Source organism: Lissotriton vulgaris, chromosome 5, assembly GCF_964263255.1.
Source record: "Lissotriton vulgaris chromosome 5, aLisVul1.2, whole genome shotgun sequence".
Taxonomy (NCBI): Eukaryota; Metazoa; Chordata; class Amphibia; order Caudata; family Salamandridae; genus Lissotriton; species Lissotriton vulgaris.
The window spans coordinates 137,717,709-137,730,204 of record NC_141693.1 but is presented as its reverse complement, the minus strand read 5'-3'; the positions used below and the strand labels follow the sequence as shown (position 1 = coordinate 137,730,204).

The window sequence follows — 12,496 nt, the reverse complement described above, 5'->3', positions numbered from 1 at the left end:
TCACACATTACAATAGTATTTTTTAAAGTATATCAAATTTTAATTTTGGCAGAAAGGGAGCTTGCCTTCAGACACTGTGAGGCATATTTGCAACAGGCAGAGATAATTATCGCTGACCTTGCATACCTCATTTTTTTCTATCGCTGGAATATTTCACCAGGCTAGCGTTGTATTAACAACGTTTAGTGCCATGGCGATGAATATTCCAGTGATAGTGCACTTTTCCATGGAACATTGCTGGTTTTTCAGTGATGTTCCATGTAAAACGGCGATATGCTTGATAATACGACCCTGTGGTCGTATTACATGAATCCACCTCCCATGTTAAGTATGCCTTAGTCAGGAATTTAACAGACGTTAAATCCCTGCATTAAGGAATACTTAGCACAATTAAAATAATTGCTTCCCCGCTTTATAAATATCGTGAAGCTACCTTCGCGATATTTACCCATGTTGTTTCCACAGACACGCCTACTTATCATTAGCGATGCAAAGTTAGGCTTGCTGGAAACGGGAGCAAAATCAACAAAACACTCAATAGAGTGTCTTTGCTGATAAGGCAATAACATTATTGCCACTTTTCGGCCGGAAACGGCCGCAAAAGCGCGATAATTTTATATCGCCGCCTTGTTAATATGCCCCCAAGTTTTAAAATGTATTTTTACTCTGCTCTACACGAAGGAACTCTTGAAGAATCACTTCCTAACAAGTAACTACCCCCGCAGAACATAACGAATTATAGATGGAGAGCAATCAATAACAGAGCTGCTTTCTACTTGAGGGATTTCTAAGAAATTTGATGGACAAAGACCCTGATTACAAGTGTAGGCGCTATTCATCACACATGATAAATAAGGATACAGCGGGGTACATTATAAATCGGGTGAGATAAACAGCACCTATTACGAGGCATGACATTCAGAATTTTGGTGTTCAGTGCATCAAAATCCTCATATAAGATAAAGAACGTATGTTTTTCCCCTGTTGCATTTCGGCAGGTTTGACTTACCAAATTTAATAACCTTTGAAGTATTTAACGCATCTGATAATTATCGAATGCGTTGAATAAAAAAAAAAAACTTGTAATTCTGACCCATGCATAAACAAGGGTTTACGAAAGGATCCGAATTAACCAACCTATTCGTAAACAGGCCCCTCGGAGCCATATTACCAATTACTCTTCAATTCCAATGCGGCCAGTAACAGGAGTTAGAGCTCCTTTGGAATTACAAATTCTGTGTATTTATCACAGATGCACTACAGTGCTTATTTACATCGCCAGAGCAAGTGAAATACCAGGGTTAAATACAATGTGGTGTAGAAATAAGAAGTTACTAGGGAAATCAGAGGTGGAATTAATAATTTCCTTTATAATTCACTTTTCTAAGGGAACCCTCCAGATCCCATAAATAATCCCAGAGTTATTGGTACTCTGGGTATCAAAAACTCTGAAGGTGGTGAGAAATCAGATTTATTTGTGAATAATGAGGCCCAAAGAGATCAGAACTGGAGTATTGTACAGTAACACTTGGCACCTGAGGTGGACAGTTTCGTGTTATTGACAGCGATTCGTCTACTATTTGATGTTGTCTATGCCCCCCAATCCAGATCCCGTGAGCATCTGCCCCAATGGATCAGCTATGTAGGGGCAAAGAGGTCACTGGGACCCCATAGTAAACATGGTCCCATCTCCCTGATACTTATTCCTTGATTCCATGCATTAAAAAAATGGAAAAACCACATGGCCTGTCAACCAAAGCCCACCACCATACAATAAACCGAAATGAAATTAATGTTCCCCATTCCCGGCAGCGCTCTCCCTTTCTTCCACCATTGACTTTACAAATATACCCACTATGATGCCATCCTCCACCAACACCTTGATTTTAATATAGTCTCTGTGTTCAAATCAGTAAAAATAATACCTAACATATTTGCCCCCACCCGGGGAACTCTCTAGACACTTTAGACACCTCCCACCCTACTAGATGTCCTCTCTGCTCTTAAGAATGGAGGAGAGAGGCGCATGTGTGCTGGCAGTCTTTCTGCTTAGTCCATGGCTAACTAGGGAAAAGACTGTTGCTGGTACAGGAGGGTGACCTACATTTCCCTTCTCCTTTGGGCCTACAGAGAACCATGATTGGTTAGGGGGTGGGCTCCTATCTGCCATTCCAATGCCTGTTTAGTTTTCTGAGGACCGCAGATGCCCAGTAGCTTCGGTGTCCACTTTGGCGTTTGGCAGTCTGTTTTTCGCCAGGCTAATATCAGCCAAATACTGGGTTTAAATGCCAGTTCTCATGTGAATGGCTCTATTTTAGAGCTATAAAAATAGAACTGTGCATTACACATGTATTATGCCAGTGTCTCAGTAACAGGCACTTTTAGATTAAATATACCAAACTTTAAAAAGAAATGTAAAACTAACATATTAGTAACAGTTGTGGTGTAAATGACTGCATTCCGGGTTGTTCCTAAATACCGGTGCTAAGCTCCCTGGTTTAACTGTTCCAACGAAAAGCAAAATCACAAATAGAAAAAGAAGAGAGGGAGGAGCTCTCAGTAAGCAACAACAAAGCACTTGAAGTTGTCTATGCAGAAAACACAGTATCATGTGTCAGTCAGTTAGACCTCCTAATTAAACAACTCCTCCTGATAAGGGACTTGTATCTTTTAATTCCATTTTGACAAGTTAAAATAAGACATGGACTGGACACAGCCATGCTACACGTTTTCACAAAAACTCTGTGATTGAAAACATACCATATGGTGAATTCCTTCGAATTCGAAGAATATGTTCAGAGGAAACAGAATGACATGAGAAAAGTAAAACAACTGCCATACGCTTTAAACAAAGAGGCTACAAAGATCATGATATCAAGAGAGGGTGGCTAAAAGCACATGAAAAACCAAGATCGGAAACCCTGAAAATTAAAAACAAAATTTCATCAGACATCAGAAACACTGAACCCATAAGATTGATAATGGATTACTGTGGTGAGAACAAAGCAATTAATCAGATCCTAAGGAAGAAATGGAAACTACTGCAGATGGACCCAACGATTGGAGAAATCATGGGAAAGAACACTCAAGTGACGTACCAGAGAGCCTCGAACTTAAGAGACAATTTAGTTCACAGTCACCACCAAATGACAAACAAAGCCATTGGAACATCTTGGTTAAAAACAAAGGGTTTCAGAAAATGCACAAACTGCAAGGTGTGTCTAATTGCCAAAAATACCAACCAGGTTGAATTACCAAATAATAAAATGTGGTATATCAGGGAACATATCACATGCAAGAGTCAATATGTCATCTATATGATTGAATGTCCGTGCTCATTGAAGTACATTGGAAGCACGATCTGTGAGCTGAAAAAACGGATACTGGAGCATGTGCGTGCAACAGTCAATAAGGACCGCAGCAATGTTGTCGCAAAGCATATGGAATCGGACCATGGAGGTGATTGGAAACTGCTTTCCTTTTGGGCTCTTGAATCGGTACCTCCTAGAGAGAGAGGGGGGACCGTGTAAAAAGACTGAGACGAAGGGAATCCAGGCAATTTCTAAATTTCAGGACTCTGAACCCGTATGGCCTAAATCAGAGTGAGGAACTGTCTTTATGTCCATCTATGATTGTAATGATTTGTACACTGTGAAACAGAAAAAATGTATATATATTACAAAGGGAATAATTATTGAAAAAAGAAAAATAGGGGAATAAGGCATTTGCATGTGGATTACAGATACATTTGGGTGATAAATTAAAAACAAACATAAAATTAAATGGAATGAACAGAATGTTAGGACTCCGAAATAAAATCCTAAGGAGGAGTGGTGACAAGGCCCGATGGAGGGCACGATAGTCAAGTCTCGCATTTATAAGCAAACATAATTGCAAAATAACTCCTGGGAAGAGTGGAAAACCTACTATGTAGAAGCTCTCCCAATTAAGCTAACAGTGCGCACTGCAGTTTTTTTAAATCAGATTGCTTAATAAAATGAGCGAAGACATATTAATCAACCTCATAAAACATTCTCAAGATACAAAGTGTGAGAACGGATTAAATCCTGGAAATAATTAAAAATAAAAATCACCCAAAACGAATAAAATACACATATTCAATAGAATTAACACACAATGGTAAATGTCCAAATAATAACCAGATATAAAACACACAGGTAGATATCAGTTTTCCCAAACACATAACAACTGGGGGACCAATGTACCACAAATACCAGAATACATCTCTCAAGTATTGGTTGTACTTTTGTATCACATGATGTGGGAAAAATGTTTTAATTGGTCAACTTTGAAAGCAACAGCTAACCGTGATCAAGCTATTGAGGTAGCGAAACGCGTTGGTTTGTTCCTGTTAATCCTCGTCTGCTGTATGGATTAAAACGTAACTAAGGAGAAAAAGTTATACCCATGAGTGCGTTTTCATTGTGACTCCCTCGGGAGCCTTGTGGAAAATACATATATATATATATATATATATATATATATATATATATATATATATATATATATATATATATATATATATATATATATACATACATACATATATATATATATATATGCTCTCAATAAACAAAGTCCATATCCCACGCTCTCAGGAAACAACACGGAGACACCAAGATGAAGCCAGTGCTGTTTTAATTCACAACGCGTTTCGCCGACAAACGGCTTGATCACGTGAATTAGCGTTACCGTATCAGTGCCATATAACACAAAACAGTGGAAATGAACAGAGGACTGTACTAGCAGTTCATTGTGAAAGTAAAGTTTTCTGTTTACAAACTCGATGCACACACTTAATAAAGAATTTGCGGCTTACTGTGAAAACAATGTTAATTAATCACATACTTTTCACACAGAAATATTAAAGTATCAAAATAACTGCGCACACATGTGAAATAATGTGAAATAATACGTAAGTAGGTTACCAGCCAATATGGCAAAATACTCAATGAAAGAGAGGCAAAATAGAGCCACTGGGTCTCCAAATGTCTCACTCTGCCTGCACGCCCAATGCGTGTGAGGCAGGGAGGCTCTCTCAGGATCACAAGCGTCTGATAATAATTACGCGCCTGCGCACAAGAACATAAGGAAGCACTTGTGACAATGAAGGGATGTCAAAATAAACAAACCACATCGGAGGAGCAGGGGGAGAGAAATTAATGGCAAGTGCCCAAAACAAACTCTCCAAAACTAAAGTCAATCCAGGCACAGGAGCAATAACACAGGTGCTCGATGGAAAGATGGAGAGTCACAGACTGTGCAGGGAGAAAGGTGAACTTAGTGGCAAGTGCCTAAAAATACTCTCACATCAAAAGTCAGTCCAGTCAAATTCCAATTCTTAGTGATGGCAGATCCATAACGCAAGAGTGCTCATGTGACAAGAACCGGATTAGGGGAGAGGTCCCGTGAGGTGAAGTGCCGGTGAAAATGGGCCCCATATCTCGGTCCTACAACAAAACAAATAACAAAAGACAATTAAAAACAGTTTCATCAAATTGAAAAGTTACATGAAGCTAAAATACAATCTTCAGACAGTCAAACATGGTAAAAGAAGAAGAACGTTATGATCTAATTACATTATTCCTTGAGGTGTACGGCTAGCTCCTCATCCTGATTGAGACCCCCCGGGGTCTTGGTTTGGAAGTCTATGATAAGTTTGGACTCCCTTTGACGTAACTTAAGTACCCTGTTGCCCCCTCTGGGATTTTTTCCTATCTGTTCCAAGATGAAAAAACTCAGATCTTTGACATTAGAGAAATGTTTGTCTCTAAAATGTCTTGCCACTGGGTATTTTGGGTCAAAGTTACTGATGGCTCTGGTATGTTCCAATATTCTTTTTTTGGCCATACATGTCGTACTCCCTATATACCATTTGTTACATGTGCATGTAATGGCATAAATCACAAAAGTCGAGCTGCATGTCAGGAAAGGTGTAATCTTTTTCTGGACACCATTGTACATCACTTCCTTCACAGATTTACTATTGGCACAGGCTTTACAATGCCCACATGGGAAGAAACCATCCAATCCCTGTATCGTACTAGGTGGGTACACTGTGATATCACTGTGAACTAGCATATCCCGGATACTCCTTCCCCTTCTGTACGTTATGCTGGGTCTGGGAGGTAGTTCTTTTCCTATAACACTGTCTGCTTTGAGAATGTCCCAGTTTTTGGCTACAATTCTCTTGATGTCTTGGGAGTCAGTGCTATAGGTGAGGATAAGTCTGGTAATATCCCCACCTTCCTCTTTATCCTCGGTGTTGTCTAAGAGGGTATCAGGTCTTTGTATGTTGTTGGCCCTATCCTTAGCTCTTTTTAGGACCCAATTGGGATAACCTCTCTCCTTGAATCTGTCAAGGATGATATCACTCTCTTCCAAGTATGCTGCAGCAGTGTTGCAGTTGCGTTTGGCCCTCAGTAGTTCTCCAAAAGGAATACTCCATTTCAACTTATCTGGATGACTACTGAGGGCATGAAGCACACTGTTGCCCGCAGTCGCCTTGCGAAAGAGTGAAGTGTGGATTTCATTGTTCACAATCTTGATTTTGACATCAAGATATTCAATGTCCGTATGGCTTTTACAGCCACTGAGCCACTGTTTTGTGTTATATGGCACTGATACGGTAACGCTAATTCACGTGATCAAGCCGTTTGTCGGCGAAACGCGTTGTGAATTAAAACAGCACTGGCTTCATCTTGGTGTCTCCGTGTTGTTTCCTGAGAGCGTGGGATATGGACTTTGTTTATTGAGAGCAGACTTTTGTCGGATTCACTCCGCCGACGTCCACGCCACCTTTCATGGGTCAAGGGACCCGGAAGGAGTCTTGTTGGGAAACGAATATATATATATATATATATATATATATATATATATATCCATCACTACCAGTTCCCAAAAGTGAAGGGACCACCAGGAAGATTCTTGAGAAAACACTGGTTTATTAACAGCATGCTCATGGCAAGGAACAGGTAACCATTCCGCAAAGTTTTGGCAGCCAGACGCGTTTCGGGAGGAACCAGCTCCCTTCTTCTGTGGCTAGAAAGTGCTAATCAAGTGAACCTGCTGGTTAAGTTGTTTGCTGCCCACCACGCCCCTGGGCGGGGACGCGACCGCTCCTGCGGCATTGTGGGTGTTGAAGTTTTATGCACTATGAGTCCCAAGTGGGTGCAAGGTTCAATTGCTGTGGCACGAATGTTAATCCCATGTGGGTAGAGGGGGTGACCTGCTTCATGCCACGCTGCTTTGTCGCTGTCAAAGTATCCGCGTGAGCACTTACTGGAATCGTGCTCACACGTCTCCCATCCGATGACGTCAGACATCCAGGTGGAGCTGACTCGAATCCAGAAACTGGGGGGTCACCTTCGCGACCAGGGCGGCCGCTAACATCCATCACTACCAGTTCCCAAAAGTGAAGGGACCACCAGGAAGATTCTTGAGAAAACACTGGTTTATTAACAGCATGCTCGTGGCAAGGAACAGGTAACCATTCCGCAAAGTTTTGGCAGCCAGACACGTTTCGGGAGGAACCAGCTCCCTTCTTCTGTGGCTAGAAAGTGCTAATCAAGTGAACCTGCTGGTTAAGTTGTTTGCTGCCCACCACGCCCCTGGGCGGGGACGCGACCGCTCCTGCGGCATTGTGGGTGTTGAAGTTTTATGCACTATAAGTCCCAAGTGGGTGCAAGGTTCAATTGCTGTGGCACGAATGTTAATCCCATGTGGGTAGAGGGGGTGACCTGCTTCATGCCTTTGTCGCTGTCAAAGTATCCGCGTGAGCACTTACTGGAATCGCGCTCACACGTCTCCCATCCGATGACGTCAGACATCCAGGTGGAGCTGACTCGAATCCAGAAACTGGGGGGTCACCTTCGCGACCAGGGCGGCCGCTAACATCCATCACTACCAGTTCCCAAAAGTGAAGGGACCACCAGGAAGATTCTTGAGAAAACACTGGTTTATTAACAGCATGCTCGTGGCAAGGAACAGGTAACCTTCACTTTTGGGAACTGGTAGTGATGGATATATATATATATATATTTGGGGAAAAGAGATTCTTGTTTCCAGGACCATTCTAAAATGTTGTTGGATATGATTAATATCTGTCTTGAGAATAACATCTTTCTTTTTGCTAATCAGCTATTCATACAGACCAGGGGGGTGGCAATGGGGGCCTGCTTCTCTCCCAGTTACGCCTGTCTACATATGGGGTACTGGGAGGAGCAGGTCCTGAGGAATCAGTTTGCTGCCGTCATGGATACCAAAGTAAAACTTTGGCTAAGATACATAGACGACCTGGTTTTTGTATGGGATGGATCTGAGGCAGGGGTGACTCAATTTATTGAAGAATTGAACAACAACAACTTCAATATACAATTCACGAGTACCCTGAGTGAACAATCCATTGTATTCTTGGATGTGGAAATATATGTCCATGAGAATAGCTTACACACTAGATTATATCGTAAGCCCACAGCAGGGAACACACTGCTACACGCTGAGAGTCACCACCCAGCACATTTGATACGCAGCATCCCCTATGGGGAGATGCTTCGTATTCGAAGGATATGTAGCAGTGATGATGAATGCCGGCTGGCACAATCTGCATGTAGGGCCCGATTTGTAGAGCGAGGCTATAAAGTAGATACCATAGATAATGCCACTAAAAGAGCCAATAAGATCAACAGAACTACACTCCTGGGCTCAGGTAGTGTACAAACTAGTTCTGCTCCTGTGAATACTGTTGTAGAGACGAGACTAATTATGGCATACAACAAACAGCACAGAAGTATCCATAAAATAGTTAAACACAACTGGTTCTTGGTCTCTTGCGATCCGGTTATCGGATCTTCCGTCAACAAAAACCCCAGCATTACCTATCGTAAAGCCCGCTCAATGAAGGACAGTCTAGTGTCTAGCAGCCCTGAAGTGATTTCTGGGTCATGGCTCAATGACAGCAAAGGCTTTTTAAGATGCTCTACTTGTAAAGCCTGTAGACATGGCATTAGCAAGACGGAGGTTACTACCCCTCTTTCGCCCTTTCCAATTAAAATTAAACAAAAGTTAAACTGCAAATCAGAGTTTGCAGTTTACGTCTTGGAGTGCCCATGCGGCCTAAGATATGTAGGCAGCACCAGGCCACAGGTGCATAAGCGTATACTACAGCATCTGCGAGCAATCACACATGCAGATGCAGCTTACCCAGTAGCAAGGCAGTTCGAAAGTAATCATGGAAAGGATGCGTCCCTGCTAAGATATTTCGCGATAGATTGTGTTCCTCCCCAAAGGAGAGGCGGTGATAGAGAGTCACTGTTACGGAAACTTGAGACTCGCTATATAATACTTTTAGATACTAAGGCACCGCAAGGCCTTAATATTGGGGAGGACTGCCACACCTATCTCTGAATATCTCTGTGATTCTTGTTATGCATGTCATCCACGAACCCTTTGACCTGAGTTGTTCTCTCTAAACTGCACCTTTTAATGTTGAACTGTGGATCCTACAATCTGTATAAACAACTTGATCCCTTTTTCCCTCCATGACCAATATAAATTTTCAAAATTTTGATTCATTTTATTCTCACGCACTCTGTAGCACTTTTTTGCCATCAGTTAATGTTGCACAAACAGCATATTTGCACAATACAATGTTTACATCTCAGGTTTTGGCACTCGCCCACTTGGGCTATATTATATTTTGTGTTGATTCCTCGATAATAGAACAACACAATTAGATCAAATTTTGTAAATAAATTGACTACAATTTTAGTTATATTTTAATATTTATATAACTATTTATTTGGCTTTTAACTTTTATAGCAATTTTAAAAGTTTCTTATAGCCGTTGCCATGCAAATTTCTATGTATTAACATGTATTTTCCTGAGTGTAATAATATTGTTTACATTTTCATATTGTATGGTATTAACCAATGATTTATGATGATTATTGTGTGACAATTGTGTTATACGGGCATTCATGCCGTAATGTTATACTTGAAAGGTTAGAAACATTGAAAGAATTTCGTCTGTTTCTATCACACGTGATGGCACTTTGCACTTTAAATGGGTGATCAGCCCTCGTGACGTTGTCATGTGATCAAGGCTATCTCTACCCGAAACGCGTCATGGCGGACTGGTGCTGGGCTAAAAACTAAAATAAAAATATTTGCACCAATATATGGGTCTTGCTGGTTCCTGTGTTGCTGATCAGCTGAACTGCTGTGTTGGTATATTTGCGGGAGCGCCACGTACCTTATATATATATATATATATATATATATATATATATATATATGATGGTGCTTTACAAACGCTACATTGATGATGTTTTTATCTTATGGAGGGGTACCATTGAGAGTGCGGAGGCATTCGCCAAAGATCTGAATGAAAACAGCTTAAACTTGAAATTCACCAGTACAACCAGTAAAGCAGTGATCCAATTCTTGGACATAGAGATGTATGTACAGAATGACAAAATCCAAACCAGAACCTATAGGAAGCCTACAGCGGGAAATGCAGTGCTTCATGCACAAAGCTTTCATCCCACTAAGTTAAAAGAATCTATTCCTTATGCTGAATGCTTGCGCATGACGCGCAACTGCAGTACGGAGGAAGGAATCACCAAGGCCAAAAAAGATCTATTTGAAAGATTAAGCAAGCGAGGGTACAGACCACAAACCCTCGAAAAAGCTGAAAGCAAGTGCAACACCAAAAACAGAAAGGATTTACTATTTAGCAAAGGTTTGGAGACCGAAACCACACCGGCGAGTGTGACTGGTAACCCCCCAAGAATGATTACTGGCTACAATATGTATCACAACCAGGTCAGAAAGATACTGCAGAAACATTGGCCCTTGATTAAGAATGACCCTGTGATAGGACAACTGAGTGGGAACAGGCCTAGCATAACATTTAGAAAGGCAAAATCCATGCGAGACCAACTAGTGTGTAATTCCCCTACACTAAGAAAACCAGTCACGTGGCCCCCACCGCAGAAAGGCTTTAAGAAATGCACTAAGTGCAAAGCCTGCAAACAAGGGCTCAACATGAAGGAGGTACAAGTACCATTCAGGAACAAACCCTACACCATTAGGGGCGGCTATTCCTGTAAAACGGAATATGCCGTTTATGTACTGGTCTGCAGTTGTGGTAAGCGCTATGTGGGAAGCACTATCCACCAAGCACATGTGAGGATATTGCAACATTTGCGCGCTATCACTAACAATGACCTAACGTACCCTGTGGCCAGACACATCAATACCATGCATGATGGGAATATCAAACATATTTCCTATTATGTGATTGACAGCGTACCAAAAAATCCAAGGGGAGGGAATCGCAGACTTGCCCTAAGACGTCTTGAGTCACGATACATAATCCTGCTGAATTCAAAAATCCCGAATGGATTAAACTCAGACGAAGCTATGACTGTCCACCTATAAATCCTTAGCTGAGCCCTACCCGACAAGACATTCCCATTTCAATTTTTAACTCTGTTTATATATAACATACACCTAATTTTGTTTTTGGGACACATTAAGAGCGCCCAAGTTTGTTTATGATTCAATACATTAATTTTGACACAGTTATATCTGTATGTAAATAGAACCACAGTCACACATTTGAAACTTAGAAACGTATATGACTATTTTCTTTGCGTAATATTTTGCTCAGCGGTAATTATGTCCACTTGGAAATAATGTCATAGGTAGCATTACCTTGAATAGTTATTTTTTCTTTAAATACCATGGTAATTGTAATGTAGCAAAATTACTTGACTGGTTTAACGTAATAACGTAGCACAATGACAAGTGAATACAAGTCTAACAGTGACCAGTTTCAATAATTGTGGCATACGCGCATATATGATTTAATTTAATAACTGCACTTACAGATATTACGCACTAGCACAATGTGTTCACAATTTAAAATGCCCTAGTTGTGAGTAATAATCAGTAGTTTAAATAACGTGTTACTATTCTACTGCAAGGCGCGTAAAAACTACAGACTCTTCTGTGTCTATGTTAATAGTATGTTCATGCATGACTCTCCTGTTGTCATAACAACCAACAGCCAATCATTGGATATGACCGAGCCCACGATGTGTCAGCATGTTATGTGTTATAAAAATGTATGCCATTCACAGCAGAGTTAAGTGAGCAAGGCGGAGGCTTCCGCCGAAACGCGTCTGTAAGGCATGTTGGATTAAAATATTTTCTTGAGTTTAAGTCACGGTGTCAGTGCCTTCCTTGCATCCGAAGGAATTGGATTGGTAAACAATATATATATATATATATATATATATATACCAATAAACAAAAGCTACAATGTATTTTCATACAGGCATGCCACACAATATACAAGGTAAACAATAATACAATTATAATTAAAAACATATATTGGTTAAAAAAAAAAAAGGATAGGGCATTGTATTCCAACAAGACATTTATAAATCACCTCTAAACTCAGGAAATG

The 12,496-nt window shown here is 40.8% G+C and overlaps 2 protein-coding genes across 2 annotated transcripts in view; both read left to right on the top strand.

The window, feature by feature from the left end:
* Window positions 1-12,496, top strand: part of DBH (dopamine beta-hydroxylase) — a 391,011-nt gene that overhangs the window by 5,499 nt on the left and 373,016 nt on the right. The window lies entirely within an intron of this gene.
* The window catches only part of LOC147710380 (uncharacterized), a 59,297-nt gene continuing 57,118 nt past the window's right edge, over window positions 10,318-12,496 (top strand). The window contains exon 1 of the mRNA XM_086922162.1: window positions 10,318-11,076. Coding sequence (XP_086778288.1) covers window positions 10,318-11,076 — 759 coding nt within the window. The remainder of the gene's footprint in view (window positions 11,077-12,496) is intronic.